Source organism: Mustela nigripes, chromosome 8 (assembly GCF_022355385.1).
Source record: "Mustela nigripes isolate SB6536 chromosome 8, MUSNIG.SB6536, whole genome shotgun sequence".
NCBI classification, from domain to species: Eukaryota; Metazoa; Chordata; class Mammalia; order Carnivora; family Mustelidae; genus Mustela; species Mustela nigripes.
In genome coordinates this window covers 51306694-51331428 of record NC_081564.1, presented here as the reverse complement: position 1 = coordinate 51331428, position 24735 = coordinate 51306694, and the positions used below count along the sequence as shown (strand labels likewise).

Below are 24735 nucleotides of genomic sequence, written 5' to 3'. Positions count from 1 at the left end.
CACTGCCTCCACTAGTACCCTCACTGCCTCCACTAGTACCCTCACTGCCTCCACTAGTACCCTCACTGCCTCCACTAGTTCCGGAATTGGTACCACTATTAATATCCTTTTCATTTTCAGCCCAGCCAGAACCTTGAAGGTCAATATTAATGGTTCCAGTACAAGTTCTTTGAAGATTATCTGCAACAAGATTCAAAAAGGGAAGAAATATTTAACGCATGCAGTGTAATACTCATTGAACAATCCAAAACCACTTTTCTTTTCTTTTTCTTTTTCTTTTTCTTTTCCTTTTTTTTTTTTTTTTTGTATCAGTAACTTATTTCAAGGTCTTTATTCTCATCAATTCAGTAACTTCCCAAATCATCCTTTGTTTGGGGTTCGGTTTTTAAATCAAACCATGATGAGGATTAGTGCTCCTGAAAGACTGTGCCATATGTTGAAAAGCATAAACAGTAAATGCCATGTCATAGATACACTGTCATTCACCTTAGATAAATAAGTCAGTCATATTCCACATACTATTTAAATGAATGGAAGCTACTTGTATTTGTATTATATATGCAGTAGTTAGTTGCTTTATTTTCTTCTAAATTACCTTGACAGGGATTCCTCCATCACATCTGCACTATCCACTTCCCATAAGATTTGAATATATGATAATCTCTGATTAGAAACTGCTCAGTGCAGAAAACCCACATTACTGAAAGTTCAGGTATGATTTTTTTTTTTCTCCTTCAGAGAGAAGATTTCCAAAGTCTAGAATCTACCTGTAGAGCTACTAGGTCAGAAATGTGTCATAACTCTGAGACTCTGGCTGGACATTGGTGATTATAATTCTTACTACAGTGTAGGAATGATACTGATGGAATATTATGCTTTTCTGTAGCCCAATTAAAACTATTTATATGTAGTTATGTCTGAAGCGGTTTTTTAAAATTCCATGATAAACCTTCCAATTTCATTGAGATACTACAAAAATGAAATAACATTGTATAAACTTGAGTACATGGTGTGTTGTTATGATATACTTATATATTGCAGTATGTTTTCCATCTAAGTGTTAACCAACATCTCCATCACCTCACATGACTACTATTTTGTTTTTTGTAATGAGAATATTTAGGATCTACTATCTTAGGAACTTTTAAAAATATAGCAACTATACTGTCATTAATAATCATAAGGCAAGACTCTACATTAGATCCCCAGAAATTAATCATCTTGTGACTAGAAGTTTGTAATTTTTAGCCAACATCTCCTCATCTCCCCATCCCTTTAGTGGTCAGCCTAATTTTAATTTTGTTGGTTTGGAAAAGTAATATAAGTATGCAGCTTCCAAATTGTTCACACAAAGTTGTACATCAGCTTTTCAAAGATTACATAAAGTTAAGTTAACTTTGCTTCTGGATCAATTATTTGAAAGTAACTTAAGAATATAATTTTAAAATTTTATTTATTGAGATTAATAAGAACTAACGTTGAGTACCAGCACTCTTCTAAGTGCTTTACATCTAATAACTTCTTTAATATCTTTAAATCCATAATGTCAGTGTCCCATTTTATAGAGGAAAAGGGTGAGGAATAAATGGGTTGAATGACTTCTCTAAAATCCCATAGCTACTAAGTGATGGTACAAGATACCAACCGAGTCTCATTCCAGAACTCGTGGACTTGGCACTGAGTTATACTGTCCCTTATATTATTAAAAATGTGATTCTATAATACCCAGTATGATTTTTTGTTGTTGATGAGAAAGGGTTATCTTAAAATACAATTAAAACTTTAATTTCTGAGTGTATATATAATTTCCTCCAAGTTAAATTGATTTCTTACCATCTATAGATAAAATTGTTCCTTGGTATTTTCCCCCAAGCATTTTATATTGTTCCCAGGTAACTCTGTTTCTCAAAATAATTATGCCTGTTTTTGAGTCAACATCAAGTAGGTTAGCTGGATTATTTCCCATTACATATCTGTATTTGAAGAAACAATATGAATTAATGTTAGCTTTTGAAAGAGAGAGAGATTTTGATTATAAAACACGTTTCAAGTCAGTGGTTGTAACCTCTGGATATCATTTTCAATTATTAGGGATTTTATTTTTTTTCAAGGCAAGATGGAATGATCTCTTATGCCCACTTGGATGTTACAACAATCTTTGATTCTTGCAGTCTTCTTTTCGTTTGGTTTTGGCAGCATTAGAACTCTCCTGGAAGACCCAGAACCTGGGACCTCCTGGGCCGTTTCTAATTCTGAACTGTTCTCTTATCAAAGAAGTTACTTCTCCATCAGCTTGGGGCTTCATTCTCTCCCTATTTTCACTCTCCCTCCCCATACACACAATGACTTTATAGGACTTCTTTTGAATTCCGTTCTCATTTATGTATTTGTTAAACATTGTTGGATAACTGTCTCAAGTACTGTGCTAAACTCAAAGGCCTAGAACTTTGAAAGGAGCAGAGTTGGGTGGGGAGGGTGGGATGGTCTGCCCTCAGTGAACTCACATCTGTGGAGTACAAGACAGTTGATCAATATCAAATGCTGATTAAAGTGAAGAGAGTTACTGAAATAAGCTAACTCTAATTGATTTCAATCTGGGTGCACTTGGCAATGGGAAAATCAGCCCATAAAATCTTTTGGGGGAATAACCACGATATGTGGTAATCAGCTAATTGGCCAGTAAAATACATAAATACAGAAATGTCAAACATTCAAGATACAATATTTTCCACATTTTACATCTTCACACTTTTTGCATTTTAATTTTTGCCCATTTTTTTTAAATTTTCCTAAGGTCAAAGCTGTAAATTAAATAGCAATTCAGTAGTTCGTATTTTTTATGATTGAATGATAGTTTCAAAAATAATGAAAAATATTTTAATTCAGAGACTTAAAATTTCTAAAAAGAACATGTATACTTTAGTTTAATGTATAATAAAATTATTTGGAAAATGTTAGTCTTACCTAACAGTTGTTGAAGCACTACCTGTGTCCAGATCAGTGGCTATAAAGTCTCCCACTTTATAATTCTGTCCCATGTTACTAGTTACCACATATGTCTTTGAACCTGGACGGAACACCGAACCTTCAATTACATTTGACACAGCCACAGTGACTGCTGTTGCTGTGAGTTTATACTGAGACATAATTGAAGAGTGAAATTCAGCTTTATTTCTGACACCGAGACTTAGTTGCATCGTCTGCATAGCTTCGTAATCTAGGGGCTAGAAAATACAGAATGGGATGGTTTTACTCTTAAAATAAAAAAATTCTGGAAGAAAGACAAATCCTTTCATTATAGGCAAGGAAACTCCCACATTTCTTTCTTTAATTAAATATAAATACATACAAATACACACCCTGTCCTTTATCTTTAATGCAACAGAAATGCAGTAGGAAACAGAAATATAGTAGGAAAAAAGTTGGAAATATATGGCATGAGTTTTACTTATCCATCAAAGAAGTTTAAAAACATAATATAGATGGTCAAATCCATGCATTTTATAGTGCAAAGATAGTTTATTTTAACTTCTGTCACTTCATTTTTCTCACAAAGTAGCTCTATTTATTACAAAGTATGGGCCAACTATAAAGTACGTTCAATCATTTGACTGGTTTTATCTGTAAAGAACTATTTAGAAGAAATTTTACTTCTGTAAATATGATTTCCTTCAGTAAGCCCAGTAATAGAACAAAGTATAAAAATAATAAAAATCCTTATTTTCTTCAACATATTCTGGAAAAAAAAATTATTTCCAGTAGCTATTTTTATTATGAAGTTGGTATCAATATCTACTACTTAATGAAATTCACAAACAACTATACAGTATGCCCATAAGTTCCAAATATATTTTTCTAAATTTTCATGTGAGAGTAATTTAGATGACTCTTGATTCACACATCAAACTCTCCACTTAGTAAAATCTTCAATCTTGGCTTCAATGTTGGCTTTGTTATTCCAAAAACGGCTATAAAATCACATATACATATACATCACACACGCATACGCATAACAGAAGAATTAAGATATGATGTCATGCTTGGGAGAAAAATCAACATTACTTCCATTTCACAAATAGAGATATTGAGGATAAATAGACTAATTTTTTAAAGTAATATAGTAGTTTGGGGTAAAATAGATTAGGACGGTTTCCCCAGCGTGGAATCACAGCTAGAATAGTGATGACGGTATGAGCTTAATAGATAGAGAATTTGAATGTCAGCTATACCACTTACTAGCTATCAGAATTTGAATGGGGTACAACTCTCTCTTGTATTTATCTGCAATATGGGCATATAACCTAATTTTCTGGCATGCTGTGAGGGGTAAACTAAAGCATCTGTACCCTGTCTCAGGAAATGGACGCTATAGCCAGAGGGACACTTTATGAAGACATGAAAGAAATGATCCCAGAATTCCTCTGGGAACAGAATTCCTTAGAAGTCTATTTCCTGGGACTATTTTGAAGAAAGGAAATAACTAAAAAAGGACTGAATTCTACCATTGCATGTTTCACACACAATCCTTGCATAACTATTGCAGATAAAAGAAAAAAACAAACAAACAGACTCAAGTCTTACAGTACAGGCTGAAATCTTCACCATAAGCTCCCTATGAGTTACATTTTTTTCCCTCAAATCTGACAGGCAATTCTACCTCTGGTACATGAGGTGGATCACTAATATAGGGGGAACATAGGAAGATTCTGTTGATGTAGACCAAATCTTTGTTTTGGACAAATCTCCAGGCTATTTATGTTCATAATAAGCCCTGGTCAGCAGCTGCAGGGAGATGGGAATGTGATAATCCTATAATTACAGTAATTTAATTTTAATTTTATAAAAACACATCAGAGAACTAAACAACTTTTAATTTACATGATAAATATTCTCAGTGCATACTAATTAATGTATGATGTTGACAAAGACACATATTTTAAGGTCATGTGAAATCTGCTTAAAAAACATTCTTCAAACATCTAAAACAAAACTTTAAGCATAAAATAAGATTCATTTTTAGAAATGCTCTTAATTTATATGATCTGTGAAGGAGTAGTGTATTAATAGAAGAGAGTTTTGAGCTTAATGCCTGTTTTCATAAACTGATATAAGTGGAAAAATTGTTAAAAAGCTCTCTAATCTTATATCTTTTTAAAACACGGTAATTTTTATTCTTTCACCCCCTGAATTTTGTGAAATGTTAACATTTTATCTCAAGATTAACATTTTGAAAAAGACCAAGAAAACAAAATATTTAGGATAATTATACCATACCTTAATAACCTTTAAAATTCCCACATTTGTCCTTTCATTCATTTCTATGTCAAACCAACCTCCCTCATTTCCGGAGATAAAGAAAATCACTGCCACCCAGTTAGCTGAGTACTCTTCATCCAAATCGATTACTCTAATCTGGAGCAAATTTGAGTGGAGGGCATTTTCTTCAATACTAGTGGAATACTGAAATGAGAAGCAAAAAAATCTTGTGGAATACTGAAATGAGAAGCAAATAAATCTTAACACCAACTGTGTGAGTGAGAGAACAACTACCCTGGACTTACAAAGGATGTTTAAAACCACTCATTATTTAGAAACGAGATCTGTGTTTATAAGCTCACATTTCATTGTCCAAATACATATATTTTTCCTACGTATTATTTGAACAAACACAAGGCAAAGTACGTGTCTACATTTGGGTTATACATGACTAAAGATAACATGGACCTCTGTAAAAAGAATTGTATGAACAAATTTTAGAATGTAATGAATTGACGTTGTTCATTTCAAGGACAAGTACTTACGGAGGGCTGTTCCATGTATGGGATGTTATCATTAACATCGAGGATTCTAATGTTGCATTCACACTCTGCTGACATGCCGTCTGCCCCACCATCTCGGTCAGAGCCTCTCACAGCAAGGGAATACTGGCTGTATTGCTAAAAGCACACATTACCAAAAAAATCACAGTTGATCTAGACAATCCTTATTCTGTCTCATGAAAAGTTCTTTTAAAATGTTGGCTCAACATTTACTTAAATCTATGATCAAGATACGGGTAACAGACTAATGAAAATCCACAGATCTCACATGAATCAGTATGACTGTTGCCACTTCTATTTCCAGCAGTGCTTACCTAGCATCATTTAAAAGAAAGAACACGTTTGAAGGCCTCATGCCTTATTATATGTCCAGGGGTTGAAAAAGTTTATAAAGAGTAAAGTGGACCAAAATGCTTAGGAGGAGAGAGATGAAGGTTTACCAAGAATTTATGGCATGAAAATTCCATACTGTCAATAATCATCCCTAAAATGTGCAAGTAAAACAAAGAATGTAACAAATGGTTTACAGTTCTGGGAGGCAGTGGGTGGTGGGCTGGAGCAGTGGAGTTATTGATAATCAACCTTCTTGATTCTACTCAATGATGCTTAAATTTGTAGAACTGGCAAAAGCAATGAAGCCTTTCCCAGAAACATGCATGCACTCATCATTCAAAAATGTGGACAGAAGTTTAGAGGATTCATAGTAAGAGACATTTTGAGGTCTCTCCATGAACTCCAGGTTGAAAATATCTGCTTTGGTGGCTTGCTAGTAACTTTATTCCTTTAGTTTTTAAAGTTCTTCACCACAAAAACTCTTTTGACATTAAAGGACTCCCATTGGGCTCTTTAAGGAAGTTTGAGCAAGAAAAAGTTAATAGTCAATTTCTTCTGATGGTTATTTTCACACAAGTGAAAAAGGAGATATAAATAATTTAGGAACTTATAGGATTTGGATCATTAAAGAATGAAAATCATCTGATTTATTCTAAGCCTAGGAGTCATTAACAGGAGGATTGTCATTTCAAAATAACTATAATAATTAAAATAAATTTTAATTAAGTACAAATTCAAAAGTAACACTTCTTCATTTATATCCCTAAAATACTTACAGATCAGGTAAATCCTATCAATACTCTAAAAATGATGAAAAAGTTGACACTTTTATATTGAATAATGGGACCATATGTTATTAATAGAAACCATGCTGATTCTAACTTGCTAACAATCTCTAATTATTTTCTCGTTTATAAATGAAAAGATTGGTCTAGATGTTACTCAGTTGCTATCCATCATTCTGATTCTGTGTTACATTACCCAAAGTAATCAGGGGACTATCAGTAGGTAAGAGAGAGGAAGGAAAAAGAAGAGTCCTGTTGTCAAATGAGTGTAGGATATTATGGGTTAAAGAAAGAGAAACAAATTTCTTAGTCTGTAAGAATTCTTGGAGCGTTTACCATGTTCATGCATTGTGACTTGCCAAGATGGCTGACAGTAACGATCGTTTCTTAAATCTATTTCAATGTACATCACACATTTTTTTTAATAGAGCTTCTACCTTTGCCTTATGTATATTCTTGTGTATTCTCAGAATATAGTTTTCTTAAATTGTGGCAGATATTAAGTTTGAATTGATTGAATGAAAAATGACAGTTTAAAATGTATTTGAGGAATCCCCTTTTTTTCATTTTGAAGATATTTCTTATGTCATTACCATGATGTGAACAGGTTATATAATCATAACATATTGTTTTCTTTTTCTTTCTTTCTTAGGTTCTCTGGCTTTTAGCATAACTTCCTTTGAAACTAACAAACCATTCAAAGAAAAAAAATTACCTCTCTGTCTAGAAAATTATTCATTGTTCGAATTTCTCCAGTGTTTCTGTTAATAATAAACATTGGTGAATCAGAAGGTTCCTGTCTTATGATCTTGAAGGCTATTTTTGAGTTCAAATTATTAGGTTCATCTGCATCAGTAGCATTGAGTATCATCACCAGCGTATCTAGAAATCAAGGAAAATGGTTGCAAGTGGATGGTTTGCATTTTCGTTATAGTATAGTTTATTGCTTTTCTAACAAGGTGTTAGGGTTGGTTGGTCTATATAGTGTATGTGCTACCCTTTTTCCTTTCCTCTTCTTCAACATATCATTAGCTTAGCTCCTTTCTATACTTTGCTTTGACAAAAACATTACATTTTTTCAGGAACTTACACATTACTGGTAGTTAGCAAACAAAGAAATGTTTTAATTCTGCCTTTTCTTTCCTTATTCTATTATAATCCTTTTTTTTTTTTAAGACTGCTGTGGTGAAATAGAATGATATTAAAGCTAGACCAACTCTTTCCCAACTATAGAACTTTCTAGCTCTATGATTTTGGCTTCAGTTTCCACATCTGTATACAGGAATGGTAATAGCATTGTCCTCACTGAGTTCATGAGAGAATTGAACAGTTTAATGAGAGAAACTCCTAGAAAGTTCTGATTGGCTAATGTACACTCAATAAATGTACATTATTATTCTGTTTTGCATGGTCCCAAGTGAAGTGCTAGGTAAACTATTAGGTTGAAAGAGATGCTTGTTTAACTACATATTTTGTCTTATCCCTTATCTTTTCTGGGAATTTTATAAGCCATTTTGATGAAGGACACTGGAGAAGGAAAAGCTGCCAGTGTTCATAAACTGGAAATCTCTACACTGAAAGTCTGTTTCAAGCATAATTGTCCTGTCTGTAAACACAAATGCAACGGAGTATCTCCCTTCTGCCTTTTATTTTCTCTCTCAATCTTTGTGTGTGTTTGTGTAATTCACTTCAGCATTCTTTTAAAAATATTTTCAGTAGGCAATTAATTATGGCACATTCATACAGTAAAATCTAATGCAGCTATTTAAAAGGAATGAAGACATTTCATTTCCTAATATGGAAAAATGTTAAAAATATATTTAAATAAAGATTTACATTATGATTTGTATGTAAAATATCTTCCTATTTGTTTCCAAAAGTATGTTTATATAATCATAAAACATACATAAGTAACTAAGTATGTATGTACTTACATACGTAAGTAGTAAGTAACGTAAATAAGTTCTTGCCTCTTAAGAATTATACTAGGGAAAACAAAGAATGGATTTCTATTCCATTTTTACTTTCCATATTGTGTAAATTTTTACAACAAACATTTTTAAAATGATATTTTAGATTGGATACTTATTCCAAGTATAGTATAGTGTTTTAATGAATAAAAGTGATATGTAAGGATTTTTGGAATGTATAAGAAATTTTACCACTTAAGCTTTAAATTCAAATGAGAAATTGTCTTTGCTATTTTTAATATGTTTAGGACAATCTTCACTAGTGTGTTAGGCAGTTAATTTTCTCAAGTGACTGAGAACTGAAGACTTCTCATGCCATTTTGCTCTGGATGCTTTTCTATATTTAATCTCTTACATTCATGATGAAGTGGTACCTTCTTAGTTTGTCCTCCCTTTGCTTGGCTAAGAGTGATCTGGAATTAAGTATACTTAATAAGATGGATTACTTACTTGCATTAGAATTTTCTTCTATTTGTCCTACAAAAGTAGACATAGAAAATACTGGAGGGTTGTCATTTATATCCAAAACTCTGACTCTGAGCTCAAGAGGCCTCTCTAAATCTTGACCCAGTGAATTCAGAGCCCGGCAATAGATCTAAGACAGAAGACAAGAATAATTATTTGATGCAACAGATATTTAAGTTCTTACTTTGTTTGGACACTATGCTAGGCACTGTGGGTAACCAAAAAAAGTAAGACATATTATTTTCTACTACCACGTAGATATAAGCAGCACTTAAAATCAATAAGGGGAGGCAAACACAAATTCAAGATACTATTTGAGAAAAAGCAACATGATAAGTTATTTAAAAGAAGAATAGAAATACTATGACATCATAGGATATTGGATGATTGAGAAAGATCCTGAAAGAGAATTTCAGTAAGTGGAACTGGTATTTAGAAAGATATTCCAAGTAAAGGGATTTATGTGAGGAAAGAAGCAGAGTAGTGAAAATACATTTTTTGAAATTGGGAGTAAGGACTATTGACTTTGAGGATCGGGTAAAGGAGAGTCACACGGGGGCTTCAAAGAAAGGTAGTTTTCACAAGCTACATAGGAGACTATACGGGTGTTCTTATTGTTGTTATTATTATTTATATGTGAGGTGTACCTAAGTATCATGTATGCTACTTTACCTGTGTGCTATATTCATATAAAAATTCAAGAAAAGCTAATAGGTTGGCATGCTGACCTCGAGAGTTAGTGGGTAAACATTGTGAGAGATAAGGCAGGAATATAGATTTGGAATAGAAGACTAAGGAATTAAAGTAGCTTAGGCAGTATAGCTGAAAACACACGCACCCATTACTATTTGAACATCTTTGGGGCTATGGATGGATGGGGTTTTAATTGAAGAACATACAAGATCAAGGAAGGTTTTCTGTATGTCCTTTTTATTCTAAGTATTAACAAGTGTCGACTATGATGATAAACAGAAATGGAAGCAGGCAAGGAGCAAGCAGAAAAGAGATGATAAAATTGATCAAATAAGGTTCTTGAAGAAACAGGTAATTATAGAATAATGGATCCTCTTGGGGGTAAGCTGTGGAAAAAAAGCAGAAAGTTAATCCTGTTTTTGGATTTAAGGCAGAGCATTTCTGAAGGAGGGGAGAGAAAATTGTGGGAGTGTGTGATGAAGTCCTCAGAATTTCTAACGAAGCTGGTCATCATGTCAGCGGCTTAAAGTGGAAAGGAGGTTGAGTGTTTGGAGTTTTGTCACAGCTACTGTCAAGAACAGAAGTATGATTCAGCTAAGGATGGTTTAGAGTATTCCCGAAGCACCTTCTGAGCTCAGGTGAGCTGCAGCAATGTGGATTTATAATAAAGTATGTTTACTTGAAGAGGCTCCCTTGGTAGCTCAAAAATCATCACTTGACATGAGAACCAATATTCTCTGCCAAATTAAAGAAAAAGAATGAAGAGTTAGGTCCTTGCCCTTCCAAACAGATATTCTAGCTTGCCACTAGGGACAGACCAGAGTCTCACATTTTTGCTGAGACATTCAGCAGGGCATTTCTCCTAATTTCTTTGTTTGTGTTGGTTCATGAGATGCTCGTGAATTGAGACAACCAAAAATAATATTGGGATTTCTGAGGTCAAATCAAATATGATCTGAGTTTAAGATACTCCCAAAATAATGGAAGCCTGAACACATATAAGGATGTGGAGCCCACTTACAATGAAAAACGGGGTGACCTCTCGATCAACTATGGATGTAATATTAATTTCACCAGTTTTTTGATTAATGACGAAGATTCCATAAGGTGGCTGATCAATTCCTACTCCGGAGATGCGGTATGTAACTTGCTGGTTTGCAGCACAATCTGAGTGAATCTGCAGAGAGGGCGCAGATAAAAGTATTACAGAGAGCAAATAAAAAGTGCTAGGTTTGATTAACAACAACTACCTTTCTCAAGAACTGTCGAATGTGAGTACCTGTTATCTTTTGGGAAATGCTGGAAATAGTTATTTCTCTAGTTACAACTCTAGCATATTCCATAACTAGCAAGTTAACAAAAGAAATTCAATTTCTATTTCTACCAAATAAGAAAAAAAATCACTTTAATAAATCCAAGACAATGCAGTCATCATTCATTCATTCATTTATTCATTCATTCAACATTTACAATTGATCGTATTATTTTCCTGCTCTAGTGCTAGCACTGGCGTTAGGGTAGGGAACTCTTCACCTAAACTCTTAAGGAGTTTACCAGTGTTGTCATTATGTAATTTTGATCCCTGACCCAAAGATTTTTTAAAAATGTAAAGTTTTAGAAGAAAATTTTAAGTAGATTTATGTTGGTGACTGACTACAGAGTCCTCTGACTCTGTGTTGAAGCCCTTAATTCTGAAAATAGGGAGGATGTATTATCAGAAAAGTAAGGAAATTGCCCCAAATAAGTGATTTATAGAAGCTGGGATTCTTTCTTCAAAATGAAATGTATAGGGACTCGAAGCAAATCTAACTCAGTTGTCTCTGTGTATCTGTCTGAATGTGTGTATATATTTGTATACGTAATCTGTGTGTGGGGATGTATTTGTGTGTGTGTGTTTGTACAAAGAAAGACAAAGGGAAATGGATGGAAAAGAGAGTAGGAAACAGGGTACATTGTGAATTTTTGTTTTAAAAAAAATTAATCTTGGATCACTGAAAAAAATTAAATTAGAAAAAATTAAATTTAAAAAAATTAAATAAAAAATAAAAGCCAGAAGTAGGAATTCAATTCTAATGGATCAAGGCATAAAGAATACAGATTAAAATAGTCTCTCTGAGTGAGCTGGCTGTTAAATTCATTATTTAAATCACTATATTTTTCTACCTAGAATTTGGGTTAATTATGATCATGTGTAGTTATTTTACCAATGAGTTGCATCAGTGTTTAACTGTTTACCCCAGGGCCCAAGTTTCTTTCTTTCTTTTTTTTTTTTTTAAAGATTTTATTTATTTATTTGGCAGACAAAGATCACAAGTAGGCAGAGAGGCAGGCAGAGAGAGAAGGGGAAGCAGGCTCCCTGCTGAGCAGAGAGCCCGATGTGGAGCTCGATCCCAGGACCCTGGGATCATGACCTGAGCCGAAGGCAGAGGCTTAACCCACTGAGCCACCCAGGCACCCCCAGTGCCCAAGTTTCTTAATCTATCCTTTCAATAGCTTCATTTTTCATAATATGAGTGACTATACTTCTGTTTTGTGTCAGAACTTCCCAGTGAGTTGTATTCATAAAATATTTAAGAGACAGTTTTTTTCGATCTTTAATGCCATCCATTCTTATTTTTGATTTTATGCTTTGGTGTTGATACTTACTTTGGCAATTGGGTTCCTCTTCGAATTGTCTTCACCTTCACGACAGGCTGCAGCAAACTTGATCCATTCACGTTTTTGCCTCCTGATTGAATGCCACTTGATGGTGCCATTTTTGGTGTTGTAATCTCTTACCTTAAATGGGCATGATAAAGTAGTGGTATCTATTAACTTTTATTCATAATGCACATGTCACTGAAGGGTTTGGAGGAGAGGATAATTGTAATATCGGAAAGAGAAGATGTTTAATTGGGAAAATTGGTGATTTGATAATCTATTAATTTTAGCATAACATTATTTTTTTTTACTTATAAGGCTAAATTTTCTTTGGAAAATGTGTTGTTACCCCCAAACCATTTTTCCTCATTTTTAATTTGGAAAAGATAGATTTGCTGTGTATTACCTGGATTCGAAATTCACTGTTAACTTCCACCACCACCTATAAAAAACAAAATGATCACAACAGTTAATTTTATTAAGTACTTTATAATTCATGTTATCCAATCATTTAAAAAAAATCAAATAAATCTTGTGAGTCATTAGAATTATTTTATCAGTCCAGATAGCAGATGGACGTGGCTTCTCTCTTAAGTCTAATGATGATGCTGTGGATTCCTTTCCTTTTGTCTTTACTTTTCAGTTATGCCCTTCTTTTTAATTACTTTTATTTTTTAACCTCTTTTTCATTTTTCACCTATGAAGATACTTGTTATGATATGAACTAGGACACTTAACCTAGGGGGAGTGAGGAGGGAAAATTTAGGCTTTCTTAGGAAATCTTATGCCTATGGAGCTAGAGATAATTTGCTACTATTCAGTGATATTCAACAGTAAGTTATGATACTTAAACTTTTGACTCTAGTTTCAGGATCTGACTAGCCATAGATGGAAATAGGAAAAAACGTGTATCTGAAAAGTTTCAGAATATCTGCTCCTTCATATTCTAATTTTAAATGGGAGGTTTTCTAGTACTTTTGAAAATCTCAAGATGATAGATTTACTTTGAAATATGAGAATAGGGGCACTTGGGTGGCTCCATCATTAAACATCTGCCTTTGGCTCAGGTAACAATCCCACAGTCCTGGGATCAAGCCCACGTGGGGCTTCCTCTCTGTCGGGGAGCCTGCTTCTCCCTCTCCCACTCCCCCTGATTGTGTCCTCCCCCGTCAAATAAATAAAATGTTAAAAAAAAAAAAGAAATATGAGAATGAAAGTTCTAAAATAAAAGCAAGTAATTTCCTCTGTAAAAATGAGTTCTTGCTTCATGTTTTATGCCATATATATCTATATCTATCTATCTATCTACATATATATATCCTTCTATAGTTCCATAGGAAGGAGAAGACATTGTAGGCATGTAGGGACAAATTAGTGGGTAAGCAACTTCTATTAGTCTCTTCTAACAATTTCTCTGCTCAACAAATGAGCTACTCAAGCAGAGCTTTGCCTTGTTTCAACTTGGCCTCAATCTTTACATATGATTTGTAGTGGAAGACTAGGATAATTTAAATAACTTTTCTCTATTTCTAAAAAGACAGACATATATATTAAGGTTAATATGTCGTATACTTAAGACAGAGTAAAAGACTGATCTAAAAAATTGGGTCTAGATGTGAAGGTTAATTTGCACTTATTAAGTTTTAACTTGCACTTAGAGTCATTAAAGATAGTGTAAATCCTTAGTTTTTATTTCTCCCTAAATTTTCAATTTCTTTTTGAATTTTTTTCAGAATTCCCCTTATGAAAATTATCACAATTAGACTGCATCTGTATCACTGATAAAAGAAATTATATCTTGTATTTTAAGAATACTAGTAACAGTAATTTCAAAATATAGTGAGTTACTTTTTGTAGTTTCAATCTCACCATTAGATTAAAAATAAAATTTTGGTTTTCAAGTACATATTTTTCAAAAATTGTTATAATTGATAATTCAGGAAAATATGAATTTTTTGATTAATAAGAGTAGCATAAAGATATTTTTATAGGGATTATATACTCATGATATCCACTTAATGTTGATTATTATTATCACTGTTAATATTCACTGAATAATGACTAATTACTAGACAATGTGTTTAGAGAAATCCATGCATTCAGTCTTCACAAATACATGTGGTCAATACTATAATTTCATTATTTCCATTTTACAAATGAGGATATTGAGTTTGGAATACTAAATTATGGCTAAATATTACCCAATACAATTTAGCCTAAATTTGGGTTTATGGTATGGGTTTTACAATAAAATGAAAGATAGCCTATTCCAACTAAATTACTAAATAAAATATACTACAGAGAATTGACATTACACCTTTGGGAATTCAAAACATTCTGATTTTAATCTCATCTCATATTAGCCTTACAATTAAGAATGTTCATGTATAACAACAACAACAATATTAGTGATTTCAGGGGGAAAAGAAGTAAATGGTGCAAATGGTTTGGTCAAATGGTCACTGAAAATGTTGTTGTTGAGTCCCTCTTGGGTGCAGAATTAAGATGATGTTTCTTCGTGCTGCCTGTGAACTCATGAGCAGTTTATCCTCTCTCTCATTTGTGGGTGTGGAATGGGAATCTGGGGATACCTTCTTTGTCTATTTGGAAGCCATTTCTTCATAGCTACAGAGTTGTGTAGGCATCTCTTATCTGTCTTGCACTTCCTTTCCACACTGAAGTGTCAGAGCGTACTGTTTGTTTTGGAGAACTATGCCAGATGACTAATAAACCTTCCAACTTTATGAAGCTGGGTCATTCTTTTTCCCATGAGAGGCCATTTAGGCAGAAGACCAAGTCAGTTTCACCATAGTGTCAGGCTCCCGATTGAATTAGTAATTTAAAAACTGCCAAGTCTGCTTAAAATTATGTTGTGTTGGCATAGCCTTATTGTCGTTTGTTCAGAGTCTAGAATAAACAAAGTCACTCTCGGACTTTCAAAGGCAAAATAATGAGATAGAATGGGTATTTGATAGAGTCAGAAAGCTTTCAATGTACTTCCTAAGTTCTCAAGTCTTAGTTTTCTCATTTGTAAAATGATAGGGGTAAACCAAATTATATACAGTAACCTTTCCAATTCTAATACCAAATCCCTGTGTGCAGTAGGAAAGTATCAAAGTTACTTGATCATGAAAAAGGCATGATAAAATTGTGGGTCTAAAAGATCACTCTCACCACAGGTGGTGGAAAGAGGCAGGATCATAGGCCAGGAGTAGTGGAGTGTTCCACATCAAAACAGACCAGAGAACAGAAGCAGTGGCAGGGGTAACAGACCGGGAAAATCAAGGGAGAGATTGTACACAATTGAAACAAATGAGACTTGCGAACATGTAGGACATGGGAGTCAGGAGAAGGAAGGATCTTAAGTGATGGCAGTTTCAAACTAAGAGATGAGGAGCAAGGCAGAAGCAGAATTTAGCAGGTTAGAAAACAATGACTTTGCGGGGGCGCCTGGGTGGCTCAGTGGGTTAAGCCGCTGCCTTCGGCTCAGGTCATGATCTCAGGGTCCTGGGATTGAGTCCCACATCAGGCTCTCTGCTCGGCAGGGAGCCTGCTTCCTCCTCTCTCTCTGCCTGCTTCTCTGCCTACTTCTCTACCTACGTGTAATCTCTGTCTGTCAAATAAATAAATAAAATCTTAAAAAAAAAAAAAAACAATGACTTTGAGATGCTACAGAAATGGTGAGGTGAAGGTGCTTAGCAATTTGAAATATGTCTCAACACGATGAACAATAGGTCAGTCCTCATACACATATTTGAGGGACACCTCAGGTAAAACAGTTTCAATCATGGGAGAATTTGAAGACCCTAAAGTAGGGACTACAACAAAGAAACAGCCATGTGGCTGAGCGTGAAACTAGGGCAATAGCTACATGGATAGACTAGGGAACAATGACAGAAACAAGCAATAAAGAAAAAGAGAAAAGAAGTGGCCAAAGAAATGGGAAGACAAGATAATGCAATATCACAGATGTCAAAGGAAGGGAGAACTGAAAGAGACATGAAATGTGAACAAGTGTCAGATGACATAAAATACTTGAGTAGAGTGAATCTCAAGGTTTCCTGTGACCTTCAGAATTCTTTCAGTTCCATGGAACAAGTCCTTCCTGACCAAAAGGGATTGGGGAACAAAATGGAGGGGAAAAGACATAAAGATGACCACCTTTCCAAGAAAATCGATTATAAAAGGAAACAAAGATGGAATGATACAACGAGATCTGGCATCCAGGAAATATTCTGGGAGAGGTAGACATGGATTTTTGAAGTGAAGAAAGAAGGAAGTAGGAGATTTTGTTGGAAAAAGAGGTTCAAAAAGAAAGTACTTGGTGGAAGTGTAATAGAGAAAGCAGGAGGGGATAGGTAGAAAGAAAAGACCCTGAAGACAGAGGGTAAGGAAGAGAGGAAGGATGGAGATTTAAATCAATAGACTATGAGAGGTAGTTGAAGGACATCATCCAATTGATCTAGACCCTGTCTGTAGAGTAAGGATAAGGTTATTTTCTATCAATCAGGGAAGCAGTTTGGATTCCTAGATGAGTTGGAAATATGTACTATGGAGGCTTGTGATGGAGATTCACTTACAAATGAATACAGGCATTATTAGGCTGAGTATCTCATCTCTCTTGCCTACTGGGTGTGTCTTTCTGTGCCTCTGTTTCCTCAGCAGTTTATAAGACGAAAGCTCTTTCTAATTCAAAAATTCTTAAAAAGTAGTGGATATAATCCTTGAAGTGCATCCTCAGTGAGTCCTTTCTTCATTTCTATTTGAAGAGTCAATCCACATAAAGACTTAAAAAGCCACAGGACAAATTTGTATGCTATTTTCAATGATTCTCTAATTCTACTAATTTTTAGGCTTTTTTCCCCTTTGATACTGAGGTTTACATCTCTTTGAAAATAATAAAATGGTCTTGAAAGTAATAAATAATTTCAACAAGAGGTTTTTCCTCTTGTATATAGAATTGGGAAGTGGTTTTCCATAGCCACTTTCTGGTTGTTAAGCATCAAATGCTGATGTATTTGAATAATGTATTTTACATCACAAGAAAGAACTTGAGACACAGTCAAAATATAACAATTTGCTTCTTTTCAAAAACCTTCTCTTTTGTCTTTGTATTATGATAAAATTGGAGTTGACAATACTTCGTTAGGTTAATTTTTCTTTCTTGCTCATTGGCTTATTTATTTATTTGACAAAAATATGTACTGAATGTATATTATGTGGAATCAAGGCTGGATTAAAAGGCTTAACCCCTAAAAAATACTGTGGTACACCTTAGATGGCATGTAAAGTAAATGTAATAAAACACCATAAAAATAAGTGTTAAGGAAATTCAACCTGATTATTTCTATGTTAAATACTTTGATGGTTTTTTTGGAACGTGTAGGGGAAGAGAAATATAAACTCTCTCCAAATTGCCTTCTGATGTCCCTACTTTGTGTGATTAAACATCTATTGAGCAATCTTGCCCTGGTGCAAGGCACTACGAAGAATACAAAAGTGAATCAGATACAGAATCTGCCCTCAAATAACTTACAGTTCAAGTAGTTTTATGAGCAACCGGCAGCCATTAATTTGTGGAGATGTGGTTTTTCATTAGACAAGTGTAAAAGGCTGCACCCTATTCTCCTAGACCAATAGAGAATATAGATCATCAGCCAATGGCATTTAAACTACTTCGACCTGCCTAAGTCTTTAAAGGAATTTGCGTGGCAAGCATAACCAGCAAGAGTGGCGTGTCCCAGCACTCTGTAGGGCGTTCCCTCGTTGACAGAAGCATAATAAGTAACTGGAATGCCGAGCATGCTTTCTGCTTATTTGTTAGGCAATACCTGTTAGGACCTGGGGATACTCGGCACCAATGTCCTTAAAGAAGGTATAGTGGAGAGTTACCTGAAATTAAGTGCTCTGGGTATAGACAGGAGTGTTTTCTTTTCTACATCCATAATCTTTGTCAAATAGGTGAATCTTGTTCCTCGGGGAACAGCATTTCTCAGTGGTTTAGGTTTTTCTATTACCTAAGTCAGGCATCACAAAATCGTTTCCTCTAATTCAAACCAGTAAAATGATGGTAAATTTCTAGTCCCTGTTTTCACAAAGGTGCAAGAAGATGCTGATCTTAAATCTTCAGTGAAATAATAAAGCTTTTAAGAACACATGGAAATGGAAATGATTTTCCTTAAATACAAATTGTTAATTTTGCTGGAACAGGTGAACAGAAATATTTCCATTTTCTATGAAATAGTTTAGTGATGTACTATTACCTATAATATATATCCCTATAATATATGTGCAAGAAAGCATAGAGAATCCTCTCCTTTGCTTGTCTTCTGTTTGGTCTGTACTAGTTTTTAGTCCTTCTCTTGCTTTAAGCATCAATGAACACAATTATGGGAATTTAAGAAGTCTGGTTCAAGTAAGTTGATGAACTATGTAATGAAGTATTTTTTTTTTCCTGTGTATTTTAGCCTGAATCCTGAGAAATACTTTGAAAACTCCTGCTTCTATCCTAAATTATTTCAGCTAAGTCAGATTGTGGAGCTAGTTTATCAGGTGGTAGAGGTTTTCTTTTGAAAGGAAATATTAACCATGAGAGGAGCAGAAGCTAAGCTGGTGTGATAAACTCTACAAACTGAATTATTCTTGGAAATCAGTAAAGACAAGTTTGCTTGTTCTCTGAGGATAAGCAGCAGAAGTCAGCCTTTATAGAAAAAGATACCTTGAGTCTGTATTGACTTGCATTGACTAATTGAATCTGACAAAGTTGCAAGTAATTTTCAGAAATCATTAGAACTATAACAATGCTACCACTTCTGTTTGCTTTCCTACAGTGGCCTGGCCAGATATTATTTCATTGTCATAACCATTCACAGAGATTTCCTGTGTATGGTACCTGGGTGACATTGTTCTCTGGTCTAGAATACATTCCCAATCCCTCCTCCCCAATACATGGAATTTCATGGAGAGAAAAAGAAAGAAAAATAAATGAGGAGTCAGTAACATTTCTTTGGCTTACAGTGTTATAACGGGTATAAGCTCTTGTCTCTCTAGGAGGCTGATCTAAATCATGGAATAGTTTTGTGGCCATCTTGTTTGTTTTAAGAGTGGATTCTCCATCTTTATTCTCCCTGATCTAACTCACTGCTCTGAACATGACCTGAAACTCTCAGGTACATTAAGGAGACTCCACAACATACATGTGAATAGTTGTCTGCTCAGCTCTTAAATGGATTTGCATTAAAGATATTACCAGTTTAAATGTCTTAAAGGTCTTTTAGTTGTCCAAGTATGCTCCCTAAGGTGCATACTTCTTCTCTGAGCAGAGAAGAAGAAAGACTTGACATAGATTTTTTTTTTTTTTTTTTTTTTTGTCAGAGCAAACATTCCTAGTGAGGCTAGCAGAAAGCTAAGTGGAAGGAGCTTGCTATAGTTGTAGCTAATTTTCAGGGAAAAATATATATTTTTTAAGATTTTATTTATTTATTTGACAGCGATAGAGAGAGGATGACCATGAATGAGAGAGAAATAGACTCCTCATTGACCTGGGAGCCCATTGCAGGACTCAATCCTAGGACCCTGAGATGGACCCAAGCCAAGGGCAGATGCTTAACCAACAATCTATTTTGTTTTTCTAAAACAAAAATAGATTGTATAACCCCAAAGGACATTTATCCAAATCATCTGGTAAAATCTGTACTAAAAATAAATGATGATTTTTCAGACCTTAGAAAGTAAAATGTTTTATAAAGAAAGTTACCATAATATGAAAAAGAAACATTTTAATTCACTACAGAGTAAGTTCTTTGAGAAATAATTTTCACCAGACAAGTGAAAAACTTGTAATTGATTCCAAAGTAAAATACGGCAACAAATAAAGGATCCACAAACAAAAAACCGAAACTATCCAAACTTAGACAATAAAGTACAAAAACCGAAACCTCTCTACAAAGAAGAAAGGTCATTGAGAATACATGATTTTGATAAAACAATATATTTTATGAAGAATGACTAGACAGTGATTATTTAAAGAAATTTCATCATATGTAATTAATTATAAATAATCATAAAATAAAGAAATAAGTTATTTTATACTTTTAATTAAAGCACATAAGTACCTCAATAAACTCTAATCAACCAAAGCTATAATAGGCTTTAATCAGATTTATATGAAATTAAAAATGAAAGTATTTGATTACCTTGCAATATACAGATGTTCCTATATTTAAATAACATAGTGTATAGTGCTTGTTAATCCCTGCCACACCCCAAATTATAATATTAACTGGTCCTAAAGATCCATTAAAAAGTCCATGATCTAGGGCTGGTCTTTGAAGGCAGCTTGGAACTAAAGCTACCAGCTTATTGATGTTTATTTGTAACAAATCCACTGGTATAACTTCTTTGAGTTAATAAACTGAATTAAAACTAACCAGCATACATTGACTCAAAGGTCTAACTTGTTAATTATAGAAACCCAACAATCCGGTTCAAAAATTAAGTAGGTAAAAACAAATACGAACCGCAGCACTAAATCCTGCCAAATTGGAGAGTGATTTACTCGGCACTTGCCTCTTGAGATTACATTAACCTGACTGTGAGAAAGACTATGATTTTAAAATCTCCAACCTCTGTGAAATTTGATGCAGCACCTTAGTGTTATCTTACTTATCTCTAAAAAGAGAAAATTAATAACGTGTAAGGGAGACAGTGATAAAGCATCGCATTACATTTGTCTAAACATCAAATATACAATTTTTCTATCACAGTCATTACTGACTTTCCAGTAGTAAGAACCTGCATCATAATAATTATACTTACTCCTTAATTATAGCTATTCCTTCACTTATTATATCATTTATAAATCTTCCATACTGCCATGTTTTTTGAGATTAAAAAAATGTTGTTTTAAATACAATCATAGTGTAGCTGTGTGGGCTTTTGATATTAGTGGTATGGATTCCAACCGATGAGATTGTTTGGCTCTTGGGGTCAGTTGCACGTTGCTCTGGTTTAAATGTATATGTATCCTATTTTGGGGTTTTAAAATTATAGTGAATCTGCCAGCAGAGATCCCCAAAGAATGGAAAAATGTTTAGGGTAAAGATCAGGACCACCCGTGATACTAGTTTAAGAGCCCATCTGCAAAAAAGAATTTGAACGACCAAACGCTAGTGAATGGTGATAAGACTTTCCCAAATTCGGTGTTTTCCCAGCATGACTTAGCACTGACTTCAATGTCAGAGATGTGATATGATGAGTTAACTCTGATGCATTAATATGCTCGAGTCTTCAATTAAAGAGAGAAACCCTATTTAAAAATCTAGTTCATAAAATCACCTTGTCATTAACATAAACTTTTAATGGGTTTAGGTTAGAAATAACACTAACACTTTCTAAAAAGTTCTCCCTTATTCACAGTGAGCGTGATTAGGAGGGTTTTGAACAGAATACACTTACCAGAAAAATTAACAGCACCGCGGCTCTGATAGAGTGCCAGTCCATTGCAGCTGGGTTCCTTACATCCAAGACCGAGGGAGTTTTGTTTGTTCTTCTCTGTTCTTTTTCTTTCCCCTGCTCAGGTGGTGTCTGATTAAAATAATTTCTCAGTAGATGTTCCTACATGCAGGCTTTGAGGTGTTTCTGCCTTCTCTGGGAGAAGAACTGAAGCTACGTATAACCAGTCTAGATCCCCACCCTAAAAACTTGGGCTGGTCTCCCTGAAATGCTTGACAAGATCATCATTGCTCCCAGGTAAAAGCTCAGGGACACACCCTTCTTCCAGCTGAAAGGCAGCTCTCTGTGGGGTTGGAAGATTCAGTCCTTTAATGAAGGTGTTCAATGTCAGGCGTTTAAAATGATCTGACGTGTGGAGAGTCAGTCGTACAGTTGAGAGGGGCTTTGCCACCTGTGCTCTATTTACAAGTTGTTAAGCTTCTTCTCTCTTAAAAAAGCAAATATCGTCTGGACGCTGATAATATTCAGAGGATTATCTGGTTCATACTCATAGCCAGACACTCAGGTCAAAATCAAAAATCATAAACTTTGCACTTAAGTGGATGTTATAAAATATTCAGTCGTTTTCTAAGCTGTCATCAAAGAAACAGAAAATCTTGCTCAGGTGAAGAGTGAGGATTTTTTTTTTTTAAGTATTCATTCAAGCAAGCAAAACTATGCTACTTACAATGATAAGGTCCCCTGCATAAGTCACAGTTCCTTTAAGTGGACAGCTTGAGTCCAGGGAAGCCTCTGCTTTTTCTCTGAGTATCTTCTCTCCCCAGTTATTTTTCTCTTTTTTAAGATTCTGCCCTTTTCAAATGTAGCAAAACAAAATTTAAAGTATCTCCAAGCCAGATTAAAAGTAAAAAATCAGAGCCACCAATTAAAATCTTGTTGATCATTGTACGAATGAAGATCAGCGTCTGAAATGCTAATGGGAACACAGAAAGCTGCTCTGCAGGTGAGGTGGGTGAAAAGTCAATGACGAGTCCCAAGCACAGAGCCAAGAATCTGGATAATCAGCCAATTAGAACATGGGCAATGCACTGGAGAAATGGCTGCCCACACACAAGCAAATGGGAGACTGAGCGCAGCCCTGAGATTTATGAAAAGAGTGACTCTCACAAGGCAGCATTGAAAGTGTTTGTGGGTAATCCTCTCTTCACCTGGCTACATCGAGTATAAATATTGTGAGTGGCGGGAAGTCTTGAAACAGAACAAGAGAGCCATCTGGTAAGATGTGGATTGTGGTCAGAAAGATGCTAATCACATCCCAGAAAGGGAAGATGTCTCGGAGAGTCAGAGGCTCTATGAAATGCTGTCATCTCACGACAGGTGTGTGGCAAAGAAGGTTACTCAACAGTAGTTGGAAATTTCATTCCCTTCCTCCTGGAGCTTAGAGAGAAGGAGCTATGATGCCCATATGTAGTTTCAGTGAATAAGAATGCTTATGATAAGAATTGGTTGATATGAATTAATGGCCTAAAAGGAGGTGCTTAGGTCAAATTCCTCTTAGTGGAGTAAGATAGAATATGAATATCGACCTATGACATAGTCTGAGTAATTTATTAGTGTAGGATTGTATGACTGGGAATGACTGAGGCCTCACTGAGCACTGGAGAGGAAAGACTCTACTCCTGCAGCTTTCCAGTGGCAAGTGAATGTTTTATCCACCTTGAGTTCTCACCACGGTGCTAGCTTGCGCACCGGCCCTCTTCATCCATTGAATGGTCCTTCCCCAATCCCAACCCTGGATCCACCCCTAACTCAATGCCCTGCTCCAAAAGTCCCAACCACCTCAAGCATTAGTCAGGCAGCCACCTCTCCAGCAGATCTCTGGAGAGGAGGTGTGGCAGAACCTTAATATAGGAAAGCCGTGGCTCTCTTAACTGTCACATGAGGACTAGTGATTGTGAGCACAAGTGGGAAAGGGAGTGTACAAATCATCATTCCTTCTCCTTCCCTGCTTTCCCTGCCTTTTTTTCTTTCCTACTGTCAATCTCCTTAGAGCATTGTTGTCCAATAGAAGTTTTTGAAACGTGGAAATGTTCTCTGTCTGTGCTATCCAGTATGGTGGCCACTAACCACCTATGGCTATGGAGCATTTGACATGTGGCTTAATATGACTGAGGAGCAGAATTTTTAGTTTCATTTAATTTTAGTTTAAGTTCAAACAACCAAGCGTGGCCAGTGGCTAGCATATCGCACAGTGCAAAGAAGTGAGAGCAGGATTGCTCATTGTCTTCTATCTTGTTTTAAGCCTTCACTCCTTTTGTTCTTATATACTCGGCTCCCTTTAATTACACCTACTTGATTCCTTTTCTCAACTGTATTCCTCTGTCTTTCAGAGTTTCCCTTTTCTTTATGTGCTCTTGTTACATGAGTTGGCCATCTCCTTCTCCCTGACTCCTTCCTGATCCTATTTCCCAATACCGGTGAGTTAAGATACTTTAAAACACAGGCAATGCAAACCCCTCTCATTTGCCTATTGATGGAATATTTTCTCAATTATTTTCTCATTTATTTTCTCAATTT

The 24735-nt window shown here is 35.0% G+C and overlaps 1 protein-coding gene across 1 annotated transcript in view; it reads right to left on the bottom strand.

Moving 5' to 3' along the window:
• Positions 1-22206, bottom strand: part of DSG1 (desmoglein 1) — a 30896-nt gene extending 8690 nt beyond the window's left edge. Inside the window, 11 exon segments of the mRNA XM_059410045.1 lie at positions 1-180; positions 1834-1973; positions 2965-3224; positions 5275-5460; positions 5802-5936; positions 7653-7819; positions 9358-9502; positions 11087-11242; positions 12712-12843; positions 13112-13147; positions 22162-22206. The exon segment at positions 1-180 is cut by the window's left edge and continues 5 nt beyond it. Coding sequence (XP_059266028.1) covers positions 1-180; positions 1834-1973; positions 2965-3224; positions 5275-5460; positions 5802-5936; positions 7653-7819; positions 9358-9502; positions 11087-11242; positions 12712-12843; positions 13112-13147; positions 22162-22206 — 1582 coding nt within the window.
• Positions 22207-24735: the final 2529 nt, after the last annotated feature.